The sequence below is a fragment of the Lipophrys pholis genome, assembly GCF_963383615.2.
Source record: "Lipophrys pholis genome assembly, chromosome: 14".
NCBI lineage: Eukaryota > Metazoa > Chordata > Actinopteri > Blenniiformes > Blenniidae > Lipophrys > Lipophrys pholis.
Genome location: NC_137633.1, coordinates 11,941,868 through 11,964,677, shown reverse-complemented (window position 1 = coordinate 11,964,677; position 22,810 = coordinate 11,941,868). Strand labels below are relative to the sequence as shown.

The window sequence follows — 22,810 nt, the reverse complement described above, 5'->3', positions numbered from 1 at the left end:
TAAATGAGTCTCTCTTTCCCTTATCATTGTTTTACCCTCTCCTTTTCCATAGGGTATTGTAACTGTTAGATTCTTATCCAGAGATTTTTTTGCTTGGTTATCTGCCACTTCATTGCCCTTCACCCCTGTATGAGCTGGCACCCAGCAGAACTGTACCTCAATGCCACCCCTGTGAAGTCTGTGCAGATTGTACTGAATTTCAATGCCTTCTCTAATGCTGTGTGTTGATTGTAGACTTTCTAACAAGTGAGTCTGTGCATACCACCACCCTATCTGGTCTGACCTCCTCCACCCACTGTAGACTGATGATCGCTGCAACCATTTCTGCTGTGAAGACTGACAAGTGATCTGATAGGCTTTTTGACGTGTATACTCCAAATATTGATGTTGTTGGATCAATCAGTGAATATTTTGAGATAATCGTAGTAAACTGCTATTAGGTATTCACTCATTCTCTCACCCACTAAATCTTAGTTGTTCATTTAAAAACATTCTTTAGACATTTTTATGAAACATTGCAAAACAAAAGGAGAACCAGTCAATTGAAACAGTTTTAGTGACTTTATACAGTCTGTAAAACAGAATATTTATCGGGTACAGCAACTCTACATGGGAAGTTATGTCACTCGAGTGGAAGTTAGTGTACAAAGGGTTGCAGTAACTGATAAGGAAAAAGCAGAGGTAATAGTCAAAACATGCTCCTTGGAATAGGTAGCAAACTGCCATAAAACACAAAAGAATAATAATAACAATAAGCAAAACATTTGTCTCGATTCACAGTTCAAATAATTTGTCTGAGGAGGGTTGAAGAGGTAGGAGGGAGACCAAGGCAGACAATCTGGTGACTTTACAAAGGAAGAGGAATGACGAGGACAATAATAATATTTCCTTTAACATGGAGTTAAATATTGCTCTGGGGAAAACAAAGAGGACTGCACCATGGAAATACAGTGTGTTACACAACATCTAAGTGAGGAGGGTCGAAGAAGTTTTTGAGACTATCTAAAAAAGTGTTGAAGGAAAGAAATATCCCAGAGAGCTGGAAGGAAGCAATGATAATCCCATTAAGGAAACCTGGGAATTAGGCCAGTAAGCCAACAAACTGCAGACCCATTGTATTGACTTCAAATATTTACATGGTGATGGAGAGGATGGTCAATGAGAGACTAATGTCACTAAGCATCCTTAGTTTCAAATGTTGCTTTAGCTTCAGTGATGTAGATGAGTTCTGCCACAGGAACATGCAATTGGAATGTGTCCTCCCATTTAATACATCATCACATAAACTCTGAAGCGAAAGAGTAAACGGTGAACATGTAATCATCGATACAGAATTTAATTCCTAACTGCACAGTTAGGAATTCAGGGAGGTGTTTTTTTGGATTTGTAAGTGTTTTCTGAAGTTTGTGGTGTTTTTCACTTCCAGACCACCGTGTGAACCGCATGTTTTCATCTGATCAACTGTAATGTACATGAGTCAGATTTGTTATGGACTGCTGTCCTCATTCTGCTGTCTGTTTTCCACCCTGCTGAATGAATTGGCCTCTCACAGGTAATGGGATCTGTCGTTGATGTGGGGCTCGGTGTGTAAACTCAGGCCCGTCCGCCTCAAACATGCGCACACAATACCTTTGAGGAGATAAAAGAGGTGGATAGGGTTAAGGTTATTTCTACAAAAGGAAATTGGATCTTGATTACAGATTGCTGTCAGTGTGGGTTAACCTGAGGTCTGATTTCAGCTTTGTTAAACAGTGGTGGCATAGAGAGAATATCGGAAAAAAATATTGATGGGAGAAGATGTGTTTCTGCTTACTAATACTACATTGCTGAAATAAACTATTAAACTAATGCATTATTTTTTAACACATTTATCCAACACTATAATCACGTTGCTATGACAGGACCAGATTCTCAGTCTGCATGTTGTGATCACAGTGTGATTCTGACACATGAAGATGACTCACCTATGAGTCACATATAAGTTGATTAAGTTGAAGAGGGCTTATTGTACACACACAGTAAGCCACATATTAGCACCAAAAGAAACCCATCTGGCATCTATTCCATCAATACAACTGAAACTCACTGGAATTAAAAGTGTATGAGAAGTTTGATTTCGAGCTGCCTTCCGAGATTACGCTGACAAACACGTTAAATGAAAAGTAAATTCACCCTGAACCACCTCTTTAAGTTCCTTCCTGTTAAAGGTACAAAGGTGATGAGCAGTGTCACCCATGCGAAGACTTCCCATGAATATTTCAGCAGCGGCTGATGTCATGGCACCAGCAAAGCGTCTATAAAGACAGCATCTTTGGTTGAAATAATTCCAGCCCTTCACGCACCCATAAGCTCTCGCCTGTTTTTTCTCCTTGCTGAAGAGAAAGATCCCTCCTGCTTGTGTTTCAGCACCATGGTCAGTGCAAAGACGCTCCTCCTCGCGGTCACCTGCTGCTGTGCCTACCTGAGGCTGGTTCTGGCAGAGGACTCCTCTTTGGAGACGCGCTCGATGGATTTCCCCCTTAAAACCCAACAAGAAAAAGACCTGGTGAGAAATTTCTGTGATAATTGTAGTTTTGATTTGTAACTACTGTTTCTTGCATTTAGTCATAACGGCCCTAAATATAATCATCCAGAATTATTTGAGTTTCAGTAAACTTAAAAGTAATTGGTTCATTACTTGACTCAGTCCTATCCATTTAAATATACTGGCATTATTGTTATTGTCTCCATTCAAAACACAATTAGGACAAACATGGGATATTATTTCAAATTGTGAACACACTCCAAAGCCAGTTATGATTCTGAAAGTAGATGACATGGTGTTAATTGTACTAAAGTGTAAATGAATAAAAAATACTCAAAATATAAAAGTTCACCAAGAAACTTAATTAAAGTAATGGGAGTATTTGTAATTCGTTACTTCCATCCTGATTATATTCTCTTCTTGTAATGCCCTTTATTTATCTTCAGATTGTATTGCTACATGAATAAATATTGATCTATTCATTAATGATTGATTCAATCTAATATCAATGTTTCCTGTTTTTATTCTCTTCTGGTATTTTCCTTTTTCAGATTGATGCACTGCAAGAAGTTTTGGAAAAGTTGAGAAGCAAAGAGATGCCTCTAGAGAAAAAGCTTGGCTGGTTACCTTCTGTAAGTAAACTAATACATAATTCAAACTCCTTAAAAAGTGTGTGGCTGCATTTCAAGATCAACAAGAGATGACTTACAATATCCACAAACACCAGTGAGATTTTTAGAAGTGTTTCTGCTTTGGACTGATGTTAGAGGGATTTCCAAAAATATCTCTGTGCATTTCAGCAGTTGCTTTTCCTATTGCAGTGCGACGCAGGGGAGCCATGCGCCGTGCGTAAAGGAGCGCGCATTGGCACGCTGTGCAGCTGTCCACGAGGGACGTCCTGTAACTTCTATGTTCTTAAATGTTTGTGAAAAATAAACAAAGACGTTTGAAACGACAGAGCCGTCTGTTGGTTGGTGGTGAAAACACTGCGAATGTGAGATATGACAGGGAGGCCTGCCACTGTTGTTGTTTTTCTCTGTGATTATGCGTAATGTATAAAATGCCATTATGTTTTTGTTTTTTTAATAAACCCCGACTGTTCTTTATGTCTTAGAAAGGACAGATGAGTATGCCATTGTTGTTTTCGTCATAATTTCTTTTAATATGTTTGTTTTCTGGGAAATTTGTTTTATTTGTAAGACTAAAAGGTTAATAAATCACCTTTTGAAAATCAAGGATTTGTAGTCTGCGTGTTTCCCCCCCCCCTAAAATAAGATCTGGTGATATAATATGCAATGCAGGCATATTTTGGTTAATGAGGATCATCAGTATCCCTTTTTGGTTGCTTACACAGTCAAATTTAAAAGATGATTAATCAATAAAAATGTATTGATGGTTATTTTTTGCGTGTTTCTTTGTTGCCACGTGTCATCAATAATTCAGCCTCTTCCTACACATGCACTGATGCTCGGCTGCATTCCGGCGCACCAGCTGTCATCTCTCGCTATTAAAAGGCGCTGTCAGGATTTTTCTCTTCCTCAATGACATCACATCCAAGCGCAGGTTTCTAACATGGCGTCCAGCCGGGTGCTGGAGAGGGAGGTCCGGGAGGAGCCGAGGCGCGCTGCGGCCGCAAACCTCGACTTCTGCCTCCACAAATACTCCCTGCTCATCGTGATCGGACGGACGGATCGCCTCAGACAGACGGCGCACATCAGCGGGGAGATTGAACGAGGTGGGTTTGGTCCGCTTGCCACTGGAATGCCATTTTGCTTCTTCTTTTCTTCTTTTTTCCTCCTCCGTATCGAAATTAAAAATTCGGAAACCTGTAAGTTCTAAATCATCCGCGGGGTTCATGTTCTTCCACGCAGCAGATTGCAGTGTTTATGTAATTTCATCCATCCCGCTGAGCGAGGATGCGTCATCTGGCGACTCTCCACCATCAGCAGCATCACCTCATGATTGAAAACAGTCTGCAGCGGCTGGTTTGTGCAACGCTTTATCTTATATTACAAGTTATGCAAGCGGGTTTGGGGTGCGGTATACTCAGTCAACACAGTGTGTTTCGAACCTTTGTGCATCGCTGTGCAGCAACAACTGTAGCAGACAGTTCGATAATGTGATCACCAGCAAAGCCTCGTGTTCACAAGGAAGGTGCTGAACATTTATAGACACAGAAATGAAAGCCTAAGCGAGGGATATGGACATAAAAATACTCCAAGGCTGACTGGACCAGTTAACATTTCATTACAGTGAAAGCCATGTACCTCAAAAAATGTCATTAAGTTTTCATGATGGGAGAAGAACAGTTCTGTTTTTCCCCTCTGCAATGGATTTAATGTGATCTGCAAGGTTGCTCGTACATATTGTTGTCATTATAGTACAATAATTTCTTATGGATCATTTAATTTGTATACAAATGTGAGCAAAGATATAATTCCCAAAGGTGTGTTCAAAAGTTCTAAATACTAAAGAATACACTTTGATATCATGTGTGTTTAAGAAAATTCCTACAAAACAGAAAAATTGTGCTCAATCTGCTTTAAATATGCTTGAGTTCATCATATAATATGAGAAGTGTGAAATCTTATCAATCCACAAAGACACTCATTAAACTGAGATTAATTCTTATTCAGTTTATAAGTATTGTGTCATTAGATTAGCTTTCTATGAACAAAAAGATGTATGAAGAGACATTTATGCAAAATAAAAGGATAAAATTCATATGTGGTCATTTGTTTAAGCACAAGATGCAATAAAGGGTGCTTTGTTATTGGGTTACATCAATTCGAGGAACATTGAGTACACTGTTTCCAGGTGTTTCCAGAGTATAATAGCATACGAGAACACTTTTCAGAAGGCATTCATCAGATGAGGCACAGATGAGGCTCGTTGAAGTGGCCAGTATGCTTATTACCCTCTAACAAGAAAGACTTGGTTTGGTCTGGAAACCTTTCTTTGTGGAGTTTGCCTGCTTTCCCTGTGTGTGGGGGTTTCCTCCAGGCACTGATCATTCCTCTCACGGCCCAGAAACATGTATTTTTGGCTATTTGGTCTCACTAAGTTGCAATCATGTGACAAATGTTTATGATATTCCCTCATGTGACAACATTGATCGTTTGTGTCATCAGGTATTCGATCATGGGACGTGGACTTAAAATCATGCAACCTGAACCTCTTTCTGCAAGAGTTCCTCTCCCATCATACGGCCTCTTTTAAGGGCGTGGGTAAGATACTTTATTCTACTTTAAGCTATGTCTCCTGCCAAACCTCTTTGACACCTGAGGAAAGTCCCTGTCTACACGGAAACATGCTAACGCAGCCAGATTGGGGTCAATGTCGAAGGAAGGAAGGAAAGTGGACAAACACTCATGTGATTGTTAAACTTGGGTGGGCCCTCTGTACAGAAAACAATAGAAGCTGTGTGTGTGTTACAGCGTCTATGCAGAGCGAAAGTCAGCAGAACACAGTGGAAAAGGCAAACAAACAGCAAACAGACAGTCATGTTGCATCTGAGCTGTGAAGTGATAAACACAGTCAATAACAAGCAGTCCATGCAGGACAAAATGGCACCCAGAAAAGTTATGCTAATAGCAAATACATTAGGATGCTGTTATAATCAGAGCATGTGTGTTGTTTTTGGTGCCTGAATTAATCTGATCTTTTTAAAAGGTATGTGATGCATTGGATGCAACGTGGAAAATCCATTTAGTCTTGCCAAAAATTTGATGAGAAGATCAATAACACTTTGGTGTTTATGATAACAGCATAGCTGAACTCAGTCGCCAGTCAGCTGAGCTTCGGACAAACACTAAAAACAGGTGACAAAACTCAGAAAGGTGAAATTCAACGTGTTGTAAAAATTGTGATATTAATTGAAGTTTTACACAACCCCTTTTGAAATGTTCTGGTTTTGATTGTTGTAGTTTTTAAAAAATATATAACATTCTTCTAAACTTTGGTAAAATAAGACCCCAAGTGTAGACTTCAGAACAAAAATAAAAACTTACAAAAAACAACTTGAGCTTTCATCATCGTCTCACTTTTCTTCTATAAGCACAAACTTATCTTTATTGAGGTCATTATCTTCTACTCCATTCTGTCCACTGGGTTTGTCTTCAGATCCTTAGACGTTCATCCAGTTCACACTGCAGATTAAGTAAACTTGGCATCTCATCCTCAGACAGTCTATCTGACTCAGCTGTTCCATTCTTCTTCCTTCCTCTTTTTCACCCAGCAAGTCAATCACCGGCCCGGTTGTCCCAGTTTATGCTCTCTTTGACTTCTTTCCCTTTCCATTAGCTTCTGGCTTCTCGCTCGCCGCTCGGACCTGTCGACTTGTTTCCCTCAGCTCTGACTCCTCTGATCCCTCTCGTTTGCTGCCCCCTCACTGTCTATCTGTGCGTCCTCCTTTCTCCATCTCTCTGGGTTTTTTCTCTCTCTCTCTCTGCCTCTTCAGGGCAGAAGAGTCTGCGCCACTGCACCCGAGTGTTGGACACTCAGGTGCTCATCAGTCCGTCTCAGGAACAGGTTCATTCAGAGGTGAGGGGATGAAACTTTGGGAGGCAGCTGATTAAACTAAAAGAAAAACAGTGATGCTGCGTTACAATTATGTCTTCTATCATTGATCAATGAGATAGTTCTACATGATTAAAAACCCCAACACATATTCAAAAGCTTGGATAATTATTTAAAATCACATTTTGTTAGATTTCGGGTTCGGGATCTTGTCATAACTGGTTGTCTCCACTCAAAAAGTTTGTCCGATGGTTGTTTTACATTCTTTTCTATGGATTTATATTCTGAAGTTTCTCACCTACTGTTTTGCTCATTTGGGTAATGGTCTTTTTATAACAACAGATTTTTCCATCTCTGTGCCTTGGCCAGGTGTTCGCTCTGCTGTCGAGGGAGTCGGCTCATAAGCTGTTAATCTTGTCTGGCCTGAGTGTGGAGGCGAGCGGAGAACTGCTGTTTCACAGAGGACTGTTTTCACCACACCAGCTCAAACAAATATTAATAGAGCAGGTATGTCAACTTTAATCCTGAGAAAGAGAGAGAGAGCTTTTTCTTTTTTATGTGGGGGTTCTTTTGGTTGAATGTAAAACAAATTTTGATTGTTTCAATTCCTTGCACTGGTGCGTATGGCCCAAAGGTTGAAAATGGTGTTCATGTAGAAATACTTATGCCTCCCTTTGAATATATTCTGAAAAACACCTCTGTTTTCAGTTTTCAGATCAGGATACCCCCGCCTCCTCTCTTTCCATCAATAAAATCAATTTAACCATCAGCTGCCCCAACATTGGCGAGTGGAGCAAGACTCTCTTGGGAAACCAGCCCCTACAGGGTCCTTTCAACCTCCACATTAATCCCCCAGAGGTGCTGCCTGCCATGGAGGCTCTGGGGGAGTTCACATCCCTGGTTTTGGGTACCATCTGCCCTACTTCCTCCTTTGACCTCCTGCCTCCTCCTACCACTGTGGGTTTCCTTAAGCTGTCTCGTCCCTGCTGCTACGTGTTCCCCGCCGGCCGTGGTGATTGTGCCTTCTTTGCTGTTAATGGGTTTACGTTGCTGGTGGACGGAGGCTCAGACTCTCAGGCCTGTTTCTGGAAGCTGGTCCGCCACCTTGACCGAGTCGATGCAATTCTGCTCACGCACATTGGGACAGAGAACCTGCCCGGTGCCGTCTCCTTCCTAGAGAGAAAGGTGGCTGAGCTGGAGCTGAACTCTGACGTCAAAGGTTAGATAATAAGGCTGTTTCATGAAATAATATGTAAACATTGCTCTTGCGTGATTTTGAAGATCTTAATATTTGTTTGTACAGATGACTTGTCCAAGAGACTCATTTCTCCAGAGCTTGGAGTTGTGTTTTTTAATGCCCCCAGCATGTTGCAGGTGGAGCAAAAGCCTGGTGAGTGCTGCTTTGAAATTCAGTATGATAGTAAAAAGGTTTAATCTAACACGATGATACTTGCACGAATACAATATGATACGGTTAGTTTGGACTGACATGCTTTCTCCATTCATTCAGGTTCAGAGAATGTATTGAAGAGCACTCACCAGGCGGAAAGAACCCTGCAGCTGCTGAAGAAGTTAGACATCAGGCCACAGCCAATGTTTCGACCACAAGCGGTCCCCATTGAGGCACTAACCTTGTTTCAGAAGATGGGGGTTGGACAGTTGGATTTATACATCCTTAGTCCAGGCAAAGACAGCCAGGAGTATCAGACATTCATGCAAAACTGGCCTGATGGAGTGTCATCGGCATTGAAATCCCAACCCCTCCCTCTCACCGCCTTGGCCTCAGTGTGTGCCCTGCTTGTGTGGCATCCAGCCAGCCCTCAAGAGAAGGTGGTCAGGGTGCTGTTTCCTGGTGTCACCCCCCAAGCAAAGCTGCTGCAGGGGCTAGAGAAACTGAAGGGGTTGGCCTTCTTGCAGAAGCCTACCGTGACAACTGGGGACTTGGAGAGGCTCGGGGAAGACAGAACTGCTAAAAGGACAGAGAGCCAGGACAGCAGCAAGTCACAAGGGAAGGAAGGTACACTCAAACATGGGAAAGAGCGAGTTGGCAAAGAAGAGAGTAAGGATTTATCTTCAAAGGAAAAAGGAAAAGCATTAAATGGAACTGGTACAAGAGATGCAGACAAAATGAGGAACAAAGATATGAGCTCAAAGCATAAAGGACCACTGTCAGAGAAGAATATATCCAAAAAAGGTTTTGGGAAGGATGGAAAAAAAGAGGAGAAGACGAGCAACAAAGAAGAGAACGGTGCTACAAAAAATGAAAAGGCGAAAAAGAATGGTGTCCCATCCAAACCAAAAACTGAAAATAAGACAAAGCTCAAAAAGGAAGCAAAAAATGACTCAAAAACGGGAGAGAAGAAAACACGAAAGGCATCGGGAAAGGAAGCAAATAATGCCAAGAAGGTACATGCGACTAGTGAACTGCCAAATAACAGCTCAGATAAACACAGCAATGGAGCTTTGTCAAAAACCCCAGAGCCAGAGTGTTCTGTTACTGAGCAGCAGCAGCATCAAAGGCCTGAGAAAGCGCCAGAGGAGAATCCCTGCAGCTCCAAAATGTCAACCCCTGAGGATATGACGGCTGACTTTCTCAGGCTAAGAGAGGAAACTGATGTTGCGGAGGGAATAGTGGAATCAGCAGGTGAACGACAGCAGAAAAGCAGTGTGTTGGGAAATGAGAGGAGCAAAGAGACCTCCATTAACACTGCTGTACGATCAGTAAGTGGTCCAGGGATAATGTGTGGAGAGAGTGGTGATAATAGCGTACAACATAAGGCGGGGGCTGGAGAGCAAGCAGATGCAGAGCTACGGAAAAGCGCCGTGGATCAGAGTAAAAATACAAAAAATCTTGCAAAGGTTGTCGGTTTTCCCTCTCCCTTGAACTCATTACCAAAGAATGAGCATTCAGTCCAGCTGGACTTGACTCCAACTGAATACACTCTTCTGGACGGGGCTTTGAGACACAGCCCCCCCTCGCAGTCCTCGCCAGAGAACCGTGCCCCCGATGAGGAGACCATGGAGCAGGCTTCCCCTGACTCGAGGCCCAACAGCGCGGGCCACACTCCTTACTGTCTGTCCCCAGATGATGTGTGGTGCAACAGGGCTACTCTTAGCAGGCTGCAGGCCGAGATGAGCAACTCAGACTCTGCCGATGGTAACCAGCCAAAAGAGTCACCCAAACTAAGTGCCCCAGAGAGCCACACAAATCCCAGGGAAAAACACCTGAGCTTCCTTTCACTGGGTTCATTCAAAGAAGGATCTTCGGACCCTTCCCCATCACTGACCACCACCACCACTACACACTCCATGCCTGCAGAGGTGAGCTCACCTCAGTCAACAGAAGTAGATGAATCTCTGTCCATGTCCTTTGAGCAGGGACCAACGTCTCTGACTCACAGAGAAGGAGAAGACAGCAGCCATCACAGTCACTCCAACGGGAGTCATTATGCGGGAATGTCTTTACCAATGAAGAAGCCCCCCAGATCTTCAGGCCAGGGTTCAGAGATGGGCCGACCTTTGGGCCCCAATGCGCTTCATTTTGATACACCTTCTCACGATGTGGACTTATGCTTGGTCTCTCCTTGTGAGTTCAAGCATTTCAAGCAACCTGACTCCAGCTCGGGTGCCAGCGAGGCCTCCAGAGGAGCTTTGACTTCACATCATCATGGCAACAACAACAACAACCACAGGGACACAACTCCTAGTGAATCCAACGCCCCTGTCTGCACGGAGGACTGCCCGTCCACCACAGCAGACGGAGCTCTGGACTCGGATGAGGACGAATCGTGTAGTGAGCCATCAAACTCGCCACATGACCACCATACCAGCCAGGCGCTGCCCCCTGACCCTCCTCCAGCTTCTCTCAGGGACAGTCCACCCCTGCCTCCTCAGCCCGATACCTCCATGCCAGTTCCTCACTCTGAGTCTGATGCTCATGGGAAGAGAACAAAATCCACTGGCATGCGAGGGAAAAAAGCATCTGGGGTGAGTTTATGGAGAAAATCAAATCCATTTTGGAGCTGTGCATTGTAGATGAGTTCAGGTGGGCGACATCTTCACTTCATAAAGACCTTGTTTTAGTTGCAGTTTGATGTAGCGTAGCGCCAATGTGGCCAATTTGGTGTAAATGTAGGTTTGCACTCGTACACAGTGTTCACACTGAAATGTCCATGAAGCTGAAATTTCCTAAAACACTGTTTGATTGATGGTAGACAAGCATTTTCACACTCATACCTGGTGAAAATCTGGAAAGTCTTTTTGTTTGGAGCTTCTTCAAAGCTAGTCTTTAACACTGTGTTAACAGTTTCTTTCTCTCTTCTTTTCTCCTCTTCAATCATTTCACAGCTAAAATATTAATTGAAACCAAATCACATCAGATGATGAAAATACACATTTCAGTGCCACTTATATTTCAAATATAACATTTAAAATATCCATGTTTTGTCAACACTGTTGAAATTACATCTCGAAATCAAACCATTTATGGTGTCCTCATAGAACTGAGAATTCACAACATTGCTAAGTGCCTATTTTCCTGTTGGGACGTCAGGAAATAGCCACATAATTACCTCCATTAAACATCTTCAGATACAAGACAAACATGTTTGTAATCACGTATTGTAGTGAAGCAGTAGACTTCATTTCTACAATTATGGAAATACTGCTGTGTTAATAGATAGAAAAACATTATGTTAGATTATTGAAGCTCATAGACAGTGGTCAAATGCATTTTTTCCCACCCAGAAATGTGAACTTTTCTATTTCCTTATTCGCAATCATAATTATGATTTGGCACACCTTGTCAATCTTACCCCCAACAAGTGAAATAAGAATATATCTGTTTATTGTAAAAATTACCTCTGACAAACACTTTGTTTTATTCACACCAGGTTATTGAAAGCCCTCAAAAAACCGGCTCAGGGAAAACCAGGGCTGGGGGGCAAAGTGGCGTCATGAAGGGGAATGTTTCCTTGACTCGTACACCCTCCTCCAGCACTCGCTCACCACCAGCAAAACCCTCAAATGATGCAGGTATGGACTGTGAAATCATACAGAGTGGATTCCTCCTTAAACTTTTCTTTCTTTCTTTGGTGTCAGCAGAGTTTGGAAACTTAGTTTAATCTCCAACTTCTGTCACAGGCTCAAAGTCTACCTCTGCTGGCGATGTCAGCGTGTACGTGGACCTGGCATATATTCCCTCCGGAGCCTCCTCCCACACGGTCAGCGTTGACTTCTTCAGGTGTGTTCGCTCCTCCTGCTACATCGTCAGCGGCGACAGTCCGGAGCGCGAGGAGTTAATGAGGCAGACACTGGATGCTCTCCTGGATGGAAAGACATTGTGGTGTGATACTATGCAGGTCAGAACATTAACACTCAAGCACGGTGATGATTTAGTTAGTTAGTTTTACACAGACGTGTGTAAACATATCTCCTGTCTTGTCTTCAGTGGCAAGTCTCCATGATATGAATGATGTGCCTGGATAAATTTATTCATTGTTTCACCTTTTCTTCTACTTATAAATATGTGTGTCTGTACTTCATGTTCCAGTTTTAAGCTTTGTTCTCTTGGTCACATGATACTGCCTCCTGGGTTTTATTCACATTAATTGTGTGACTGCTTTGATCGAGACAAAAGGAGGTAAAGATTGCATTTTAGTCTGGATCACATTTCATTTGTCACTTACTTCTAGTGCACTCAGCTAAATACCACTGTGGAGGAGTTATAATGGTATTTTATTCTCTCTGAGAATTCTCCCTTCAATTATTAAAATATACAAAGGAGTCAGAGGAGTGGTTCCCTTTTCAGGTCTCGCTGCCTCTGATTTATTGATATTGTCAGTATGGACAAACTGTATGTTAAGTTACCTTCAGATCACTCAAGATATATACAGTATAGAATAAGAGATGTAGTTGTACAGTCTGTACTGACGCTCACCCTAACCCACAACTATGTAGTGACACTGGATCAACCAAGCAGCTTTTGTCAAACTATCCTGGAGCAAAAAGACGCTTTATTGAAGATGATCCAAAAACAAACTCACCATGATACAAAAGAGAAACAGGACTAGCGGGACAAACTAAATGATTTTATGATGCTGAGGCTTGATTGCAGGAACAAAAACAGACTTCTTTTTTTTTGGTTTAATGGGAGGCTACAAACCAACATTAAAGTGCATGCTGCCACCTATTGTATCAATCTGTCACATCATGACTTTACTCTTTTATTTCATGGATGGAGATAAAAATCATACTTTAGACATAAAGTTTATATTATCATTAGTGTATTATAGAAATAATTGATTATTCTTTCGATTGTGCCCGTCTGTAATGGTCCCTTCATGGTCAACTCCATTCTCATTTTTAACAAAAGTATAATATCTAACACCGGCAAAGAAATAATATCTAAAACAATCTAACAGAGACTTTGGGTTTGTTTTGGGTTTTTAAAACAGACACTTGTACAGCCTAATATATTTCTCCATATCTACTTTTATAAATCCATATATGGTCTTTAGCCCTGTTGTAATTGGCCCATGCATGACTGAATCTCACACTATATTTACAAAATAGAATCTCACTATATAGAGTATGATTTTGTGGACTTATTTGAGATGTGTTTGAAATACGTAGTGTCATTTTGAATCCTTTACTGTGCTCGTACACTTATGTTCAAGTACATTTTCCCCCATTTTGATGATAAAATCGTCATTATGGTTCAATTGCTCGCAAGCAGAAAGCTTTTGCTAAAAAATAAAGGGACAGACACCATGTTTATGATACTATGAGAAATCAGAGGAAAAAAAATAGCATTTCCTTTTAGTTTAGCATTGTTGGTTTAGAAGAAAACACATAAAAATATACACATATCATAATTTTCATCCATGTTGCTTGTTCTGGTGTCCCACTAAAATATAGCAGAATGATGGTATACTCATCGAAATACGTACATAACAACACATGTTAATTCAACCTTCATTTGTAAGCCTAGCTTTACCTTCCTTTCAAGTGGGCTTGTTTGGTGTGCATTAGTGTTTACACTTCCACAAGTTTGCTTCTAACGCAAGAATGAATCAGGATTCACAAGAAACCTCCAACTCACTAGTAAATAAATCAAGGCTTTAATAGATTGAATTGAATTGTGTTGAATTTAAAAGGGAAAAATGGGTTTCGAGTAAAGTTTTTGCCCAAAATGATAAATGATTCAGATTAGACTGTAGCACTGTGATAAATTAAAACTCAGGGTGTTTCATCACTGCTTTTGATGACACTGCAGCTGTCAACATAATTTACTGACAACACAGTGAATGCTGTGACCTTGGTGTCTTTGGCATTATTACAAAAACACATTATTCTTTCTCACAACAAACTGCAGCTCCCGTTGTGTGATTTCAAAAATGTTTTCAACCAATCAAATGATGGCTATTCAACTGCACAAATGAATTTAATCAATTGATATAAGACTGTGTTACTAGGAAAACTGGTCTGCTGCTGAATTCCAGTCGCTGAATAGCAAGCTGTATGTGATATAATTTAGATTCTGAAATCATACGATTAACATGCACACATCTGAAGGTTTGCAACTTCCTTACAAGGCTAATGTAAGTGTTGTTCATCAGTCAAATGCTATTTTGTTTGTCCCCAGGTGACTCTCATCCCCACCTTTGAGTCGGTGTCTATGCAGGAGTGGTACCAGCAGACCCTGGACAGACAGAGGGAACTGGGCGTCACCGTCTTGGGATCCAACAGCACTGTTGCCATGCAGGATGAGACATTTCCGGCCTGCAAGATTGAATTTTGAGGCAGACGGGGAGACACAATATAGGGGTTGATGTGTTGAAGGATTTTAGCAAGAACTGAATGAGTAATAGTTAAATAGAGTCAGAGAAGATTAAAGGGAAAGGTGCAGCTTCTGTTTGCACTCCTTCATGCAATCTCACTTCTTTTGGTGCATTTTTGTTGCATCCAAAGACCCTTATTTCTACTCCACCAAGGAGAACACTCATCCCTTTGAGGGTCTGCATGATTTCTTTTTAACTATGACCCTGTGGAAAACAGGAGAGGAGCTCACTCTGGCTGCAGAAGCATGTCAACTGCACACGTCAATTTAAAAGAATGAAAGAGTACAGAAAATAGGCTTATAGGGGCCATGTACAGGCTTTTTCCCCCCCCCGAAACATTGAGGTGACATAGTCTGCTGCCCACGTTCATTTTGCTGCTTTTCTCGCAACGTTTATCCACCAAATTGAAGCTAATTGGAAAGAAAACAAATGCATTGATTTGCATTATTCTTTTACTTTCTACTTAAGTCTTGTCTGATGAATTTGGGACATTTCCTGTAATGGGATTTGTACATTGTGTGTTTCATTGAAGACACATGCATGGTTGTGGTCAGGTGTTTGTTGTAAGCTCCTTTTAACAGACATGAGGTGGGCTGTACTGTGTGTCATACCTGCTTTAAAAAGCATTGTTGTCGCTTAAGCATCAACTTGAAGAGCAGTACTCGCAAAAACGTGCTTTTAAACTGTCTGTCTGCAATGAGTGGATGATAATCGCTGAGTCTGAGATTACTGGAACAGAGTGTGCAAATACTAATCTGTCAGCAGGGATTAGAGTGCTACATCACATTTAATAGCATTACAGCAATCATACTTAATGTGGCCCTGTAATTGTAATCCATTAGAAGAGCTCCTAATCATGCCAATCAGGAACTACACCCATATGCTTCTGTAGAAATCAACGTTAACTCGCCCGTCTTACTCCAAAAATTGGTGATTGTGGAAGTAATCATAAAGTATGTTGTAGAAAGATATTTTGTATAGCATTAAGTCACCGTTTGGCGAAGGTGGGTAGAAATGGGACCTGTATGTACGCGAACATAAGGCTCTGATTGTATTTATGTGAGAAATTTATCCTGGAAGGGGAACCGCTCAACTTCTGGAAGTAAATAGGTGACAGAATGCATTCCCCTTTTCCTCATTATGTTTTTTTTTTGTTTGTTTGTTTTTTCACAAATCTCAATGTTTTAGTTTTTTCTCATACATTGACAATACAGTATATGACATACGCAGCTGATTTGCAAAACTAACTTCATAGTAGTTTTCTTATTTTGTACGAAGTGTACAGACTGACAAGCTTTATTTGCATGTAGATCACATGTAATTTATTCTAAATCTTTTACTTTGCTGTCCTTCTTTTACCTTCTCCCTTCAAAATATCCATGAATGACCCATAAATTAAACTCAGATTACCTCTGCTGTTATTTTGCCTTGTGGTCACACAAATGTGCATGTGGCATAATGTGCATCAGTACCAAAGCATGAAATCACAAAGACACAATTTTCTTCAGCGCTTGAATGCTACACCAAAATACTTCATTCACAATCAGAAGGGTATTTTGTAATAAGACACTTTAAAGGCACTCATTTGTATTATTCCTAAGATAAATTGTTTCAGTTTTTATTTTATTTTTTAGCAATTCTCATTAATTTGAATGTGCAAAGTTATCACTATCCCAGCTTCTGAATTTTCTCTACAAAAATGTGCCAGTACAAATAATTTACTGGAAATGTTGGGTTGAGTTATGGAGTTGTAATCGTGGGTAAAGCGTACCTGAAGCCCACAGTAGCCCAGTGAATTGTAATTATGTGTATGTGTCCCGCATGTATTAAACTATGTACTGTATGTTGTTTCATTCATGATATTCATGAAGAAAGTGAGCAAAGCACTGTGGGGGAGTGAGCTCTGCTGAAAACAAAACTAAACTAAACTAAACAAAAACCATCATAATGTCTTTGCAGGTCTGATGCTTGTTTATCTCCTCAACCAGCATGATAATGCTGATCCACCAGCATGCATCCCACCATTGAAACGCAACAAAGACATGCATGGGGTTAAAAATAAACTTTAACCAAAAAGACTGCCATGGATTATTTAGAGCACCATTTAAGCTTTTGAACTGTTTAGTTGGTGTGTTTATTTCTTCATCTAGTTGTTGTTGGCCGTGTAAATTTTAATTTCTCGGTGTATACAGTGTACGTATGTGTGACTTCTTCATTTCCCAACTGTCAGTATTTATAGGTCAGATATTTCTTTTTGTTCACAGTGTTCGTTGGTGTTGCAAAGCCAGAATATGCATTGTGCTAAATTTTCCATGAAAAACATAGTAAGTCGAGTCCTACACTTCCTCTTCACACGCAATGATTGACGTCAGTTAGTACAAATGAAGACCAGATTACACCATGGCAGCTTCACAATCTTTGTTTTCAGCAGGAGAGGCAGAGTGGGATGTCTCATGACAAGTTTTTAACTTTGTGATCGTCTGTAAAAATATTTAAAAATGATGTCAACAAGTATGAATTGTAGACTGATGTGATTGTGTGAATAAAGAGATTTAAAACAAATCGAAACTTCTATAGCGTCACCGGGGGATTAGCTCAAATGGTAGAGCGCTCGCTTAGCATGCGAGAAGTAGCGGGATCGATGCCCGCATCCTCCAAATTCTTTTTTTTTCTTTTTGCAAAACACCCAACTTCTCTATTTTTCATTTTGGAAAAACACCCTGTGATTATGAATGACAGAGTGTTATTTCAGTTTTTATAAGTCCTTATGATAATAACTTGCATATTTTGTTTATTTCAGAATATGCTCATCGACTCTTTCTTAGCTCAGGTCTTCTCAAGTCCGGCCCCTGGTGGACACTTCGAGAGAAAAATGGGCTTGGCATAGAAAGAAATAGTTTCACTTTTGTTTCAACCTTCACGGAATAACAGGTTAAGATCAGCTTTATCCGAGTTGAAAACAATTGACTGCATCCACCTGCCTCATTCTTCAGGTTTGTGTCTTATCCATAAAGGATTTTCTGTGATTATTAACCATCAATAATGATCCTTTGCTTCGTCTAAACAGAAGGTTTACACATAAGAAAATAACGACACATCTTATATTCTAATTGGACTTTTAGTTTGCTGTTGCATATCTTTTTAGGCATCAAGTAAAAATCCTACCACTGTATTTATGTGTGTATAACGTTTAATAAGTAAAGTAAAAACCCAGAAACAAAGGAAACGGCACAAGGTAAAAGTGAAACTGAAGACGTTTTTCTTCTTGTACAACCTCGTTTGGAATGCCACCAAGACAAAAAGATTATGATTTAGTTTCGTTTTGTAGAGTTTTAGGGCCACTGAAGAAAAAAAAAATTCAGAGGCTGAAATAAAAACCTTCATGCGCTTCAGAAAAAGTCGAAAGTCAAAGTAGAGATTTTTTTTTAAGGAGGCAAAAAAAAACAAAAAAAAAACCTTCACGCACTCCAGAAAAAGTCGAAAATCAAAGTCGATATTTTTTTTTCACGGTGGAAAAGAAAGTCCGTCTATCCACATGCCAGCGCGTGACTGCTTCCTCAAAATGCATATCATGCGGTTTAATGAAGTGGTGAAAAGATGCTTCAGGAGGGAATTGAGCTCATAAACACGGTGCAGTTATCAGTATCAGGACTATAAGAGACAGAGCAGCCTGCAGTGTTGTTCTGTCGTGGAAGTTCGTCGAATACGAAGGACAAAGGCACGGATCCCGGGCTGCTTATTTAAATGTGTTCTTATTAATCAAGGAAATCCTGTGTGAAATCACATGTCCATAAGCAGTAAGCAACTATATATAGTGATTTCACATCTATGGGCAAAGGATGAGGGATGGATAGACGGTCTCTCCGTGAAAAAAAAAAAATCTCGACTTTGATTTTCGACTTTTTCTGGAGTGCATGAAGGTTTTTTTTTTTTTTTTAGCCTCCGGATTTTTTTTTCTTCAGTGGCCCTAAAACTCTTCCTATTTCTAATGATGTGCTATATTGTGTGATTCAGTTGAAACAAATGTTTTATTTACAGTTTTCTTCACTCTGAATGGTTCACGATTACATCGAACTCCTGAATAGGCCTGTGTACAAGAACAGAGTTGAGGTTTCTCACAAAAAGTTTCTATATGCAATTTAAACCTCAGTTTTATATTAAAAACAATTAATATAAGCAGTAAATAATGAATCCCTATTGATCAACGCGTTTTATTCATGTGTTACTCATGATTTCAAAAAGAGATATGACTCAAATATAATTGTAGTAAATTAATTGATCTAACATATGAGCTTTATATAAAAGCACACAGACATTTGGCATGTTGATGATACCTGAAACAGTATACATTGTATGTATTTGATGTTTTCTGTGATTGTCATGTACTATAAAATTCGCTCTCTGAACATGACAGTCATAAATTCATAAGCAGTGAATATCATGTGCTATGTGCATGCAATTGAACACATCACAGTATCAAATGTTGGATGCTTGTCCTAAAACAGGAAGGAATTAGTAAACATACTAGTGATTAGGCAAGATTTCACATACAATTGTATTCACATTATCATTTGTCAACTGGAAAACAGGCTAACTGTAGAGTATAAAGTCACATCGCTAATGTCCCAGGTTTGAGTTTGTGCATGAGGACTTTCTGTGCAGTTTACAAGTTCCGCCCGTGTCAATTCAATGTCCACAAAACATGTGTTTGAGGTCCAGTGCCTCTAGATAAGTTCCCTCCTTAGACACATTACATTAGATAAAGCAGTATAGAAGATACTAAAGTAAACGTCTAATAAAAGCACTTAAGACGTGTTGAAGTGGTCTTTCTCTAATAAATCTGATATTCATACCAATTTTTCTTCTCTCCCAATTTAGCGAAAGGTGTGTCCTGTCGTGAGATTCTTCAACAATATCTGCACCATTACGTGAGTGAGAACGTTCCTCCCCTTGCGACATGTCAGTGGTCACTTCTCGTCTGTCTGTAGAGCAGCAGAAGAAGCTGCTCTCTCTCTTCAATCACGTTAGACTGCACCTGCTCTACAAAGCCAGCGTCCACGACTACACTGCTGAAGAGTTCCACACACGCTGCGACAAACAGGGCCCCACTGTCATCGCCGCCTATAATGAAGCCGGCTTCGTCTTCGGGGCTTACACCTCAAAAGATTACACCCAGAGTGACGAGGATGTCCACGACAACAAGGCATTCCTCTACAGCATCACTGCCCAGAGGAACAAGCCGCTGAGAGTGGCGGGGATCAACGGACAGCGAGCATTCCACGATGGGGATGGTGGTCCAGATTTTGGCGCTCTGCATTTTATGAAAGAAGACAAACCTGAAGTGGAGTCCATTCCAGGCAAAGACTACAACTTTGATGTTACAGAGATGCACGGAAGTGATTTGAAACTGACAGAGTTGGAGGTGTATCGAGTTGAAGGTGTGTATCATTGTCTTCTTTACAAATCTCTTGGATTTTTTCTTTTTAACGTAGACTAAACAGTTCAAATTGTAGATACATGATTGGCTGTTTTACAATCACTTTGGAACTATTAGAAAATGGCAAATCCAACTCTTAACTTCTACACAGACAAGTGATCCCAATAGATATTAACATTTTGATGTATTTCTGTTGTTATAATGCAGACTTGGGAGGTCTCTTGGCAAAACCCTGGAGGAACATCAAGTGGACATCTGAGTATGTAAACACTTATTGAAATTCCCCTGTTATTATTGTTGTTATTCCACCGCAGCAGTGTCCTTTGGGTTGTAGCCTGTACAACTACATTGGGACATAATTGTTTGAGGTCAAATGTGGCCGTATCCTCTCGGCACAAAGCGTAGCATATCTGTAAAAGTTAATTTTCCTTGCAGGAGAAGGGCAGAGTTGATGAAGTCCATCCAGAGCTACAAGCCTGACAAGAGAACAGTGCATCAAGCCCGAGCGCTGCTGGTTGGCCCCATTGGGACCGGCAAGTCCAGCTTTTTCAACTCCATCAATTCGATATTTCGAGGCAACATGATGGCCCAGGCCATTGCTGGCACAATGATGAAGAGTGTGACCACCCAGGTACTGACAAAAACACTTTTATACCTGTGTTTTGTTGAAAATATGGTGATTTGTGGGCAAAACAACAGAGAATGCAAAAAGAAGAAGTAATATCTAGAGTTGCATTTTGTCCCCCCCCCCCCCCCCCCCCCCCCCCCCCCCCCGCCGCCGCCCCCCCTCCCCCGTTGGTTATCGGACAATAATCCTGACTCTACATGCACCTACTTTGAATTACATTTCATGTCTCTTGACAGTTTCGCACCTACTCCATGAAGTCAGGGAAGGGTGGGAAAGCGATTCCTCTGATCCTCTGTGACACAATGGGGCTGGAGGGCGAGGCAGATGGAGGTTTGGACATTGAAGACATTGTCAGCATCTACAAGGGACACGTCAGAGATCGCTATCAGGTACAGTATTCTATTCAAACCTACTTCAGCGCAGCTGATTTAACTACAATTTGAGGAATCGCTGATGGTTTCGCTTTTCACTTTCAGTTCAGCACGGCCGCGCCTCTCACGGAGGACGCTCCTGCTTATCGGAAAGACCCGACTCTGAGTGACAAGATACACTGTGTTATATACGTCATCGACACCTCCAACATCTCTCTCCTTCCTCAAAACATGCTGGACAAGTTTGCGGCCATCCGGAAAAAGACAAACCAGCTGGGTCAGCAATCATGCATGTCGTTATCAGAAAGGTTACAACATGAGGCAGCTTGATAATTAAACATAAACAAGTACAATACAACTCTACCTCCATGTATCCCTTCATATAGTGAAGTTACCTCACTCTCTCATTGACTTAAGCAACTTGACTTTGGAAGTGAGAGTCTTTGTTTGTCTCGTCGTCTCGGTTTTCATCTCCTCATTCTCGCTTCTTTTCATTTTGATAGGAATTCCTCAGATTGTGCTGATGACTAAAGTAGACGAGGCCTGTCCCCTGGTGGCCCAGGATCTGAAGAATGTTTACCACAGTGTTTACATCCAGAAGAAGGTAAAGCCACATTCAAGTTTATTGTGTTGTAGCAGCTTGAGTTCAGTGCTTATTTAATATTTTGATTTGATAAAAAAAAACCTTACGAAAGCTGATCATAGATTTAAAAATGAAGTTGTCAATATAAAAAAAAGAAAAAGCAGAACTTAACCTTAAATTGTCACTCTCATAATTAGTGATCACTGATTCGATGACCATCATTTGTCTTATTTTCTTGAAAGGCTCAGGAGCTGAGTGAGGCGCTGGGTGTCCCTCTGTCCTGTGTGCTGCCTGTGAAGAACTACAGTAATGAGGTGGACCTAGATGACGACGTCGACATGCTGCTGCTATCTTCTCTGCAGCACGTGCTCAATTTTGCTGACAGCTTTTTTGAGAACCAGGATCAGGATGACAATGACCAGCAGGAGCTCTACAGATGCAATGAAAATGTCCAAACTGTTCGTTAGGAATTTGGGGAAATATTGTGTTGTGCAAAATTTATAAATATGTTTTTTTGGTTGATTTTTTTTAATTTGTTTAGGGTTTTTTTAACATAATCGTTTGCAATATAGACAATCATCACGTGTTGGCATAGAAGGTATTGAATCCTCCCACATTCCCAAAATAATTCTGACATATTTCAAAATATACTTCGAGCAAAATGCATAACTGGAACAGAATGTATAAATATAATCTGCTATTTACCCTGAACTAAAACATTACCCCTCCTTGATTGCATAATGCTTGATAAATTGAATAAAAACTACAACTACAACGTGATCTATTTTGATTCTTTTTTCTCAGTTAATAAGTTAAAATCTAAAATAATATTTATGAATAATACTAAAAAGTGTTGCTACTCTGTATGAAAGCTGTTCCCAGTCTGTAAAAGAATAAGTTGGGTGAGA

At 40.7% G+C, this 22,810-nt stretch overlaps 3 protein-coding genes across 4 annotated transcripts; all 3 read left to right on the top strand.

Moving 5' to 3' along the window:
* Positions 1 to 2,410: 2,410 nt before the first annotated feature.
* Positions 2,411 to 3,453, top strand: LOC308119371 (cocaine- and amphetamine-regulated transcript protein; the record flags this gene model as incomplete). The annotated part of the gene is made up of 3 exons (XM_080479328.1): positions 2,411 to 2,545; positions 3,076 to 3,156; positions 3,346 to 3,453. 3 exons carry the CDS (start codon positions 2,411 to 2,413, stop codon positions 3,451 to 3,453), a joined length of 324 nt encoding a protein of 107 aa, XP_080335454.1.
* A 488-nt stretch (positions 3,454 to 3,941) lies between these two features.
* Positions 3,942 to 17,455, top strand: map1sb (microtubule-associated protein 1Sb). 2 transcript variants are annotated; one of them, XM_080480801.1, is made up of 10 exons: positions 3,942 to 4,259; positions 5,656 to 5,751; positions 6,984 to 7,066; positions 7,412 to 7,549; positions 7,751 to 8,261; positions 8,346 to 8,432; positions 8,553 to 11,029; positions 11,935 to 12,076; positions 12,185 to 12,402; positions 14,688 to 17,455. In XM_080480801.1, the coding sequence occupies exons 1-10, from the start codon at positions 4,097 to 4,099 to the stop codon at positions 14,841 to 14,843; spliced, it is 4,071 nt and encodes a 1,356-aa protein (XP_080336927.1). In that variant the 5' UTR covers positions 3,942 to 4,096; the 3' UTR covers positions 14,844 to 17,455. The 2 variants fall into 2 exon arrangements, with proteins under 2 accessions (XP_080336927.1, XP_080336928.1); XM_080480802.1 differs by lacking the exon at positions 6,984 to 7,066 and having other exon boundaries at positions 4,086 to 4,259.
* Positions 17,456 to 17,746: 291 nt separating this feature from the next.
* LOC308119591 (interferon-induced protein 44-like) lies at positions 17,747 to 22,681 on the top strand. Its single transcript, XM_080479696.1, has 8 exons — positions 17,747 to 17,876; positions 19,762 to 20,321; positions 20,528 to 20,579; positions 20,756 to 20,951; positions 21,185 to 21,337; positions 21,425 to 21,596; positions 21,823 to 21,923; positions 22,145 to 22,681. The coding sequence occupies exons 2-8, from the start codon at positions 19,841 to 19,843 to the stop codon at positions 22,367 to 22,369; spliced, it is 1,380 nt and encodes a 459-aa protein (XP_080335822.1). The 5' UTR covers positions 17,747 to 17,876; positions 19,762 to 19,840; the 3' UTR covers positions 22,370 to 22,681.
* Positions 22,682 to 22,810: the final 129 nt, after the last annotated feature.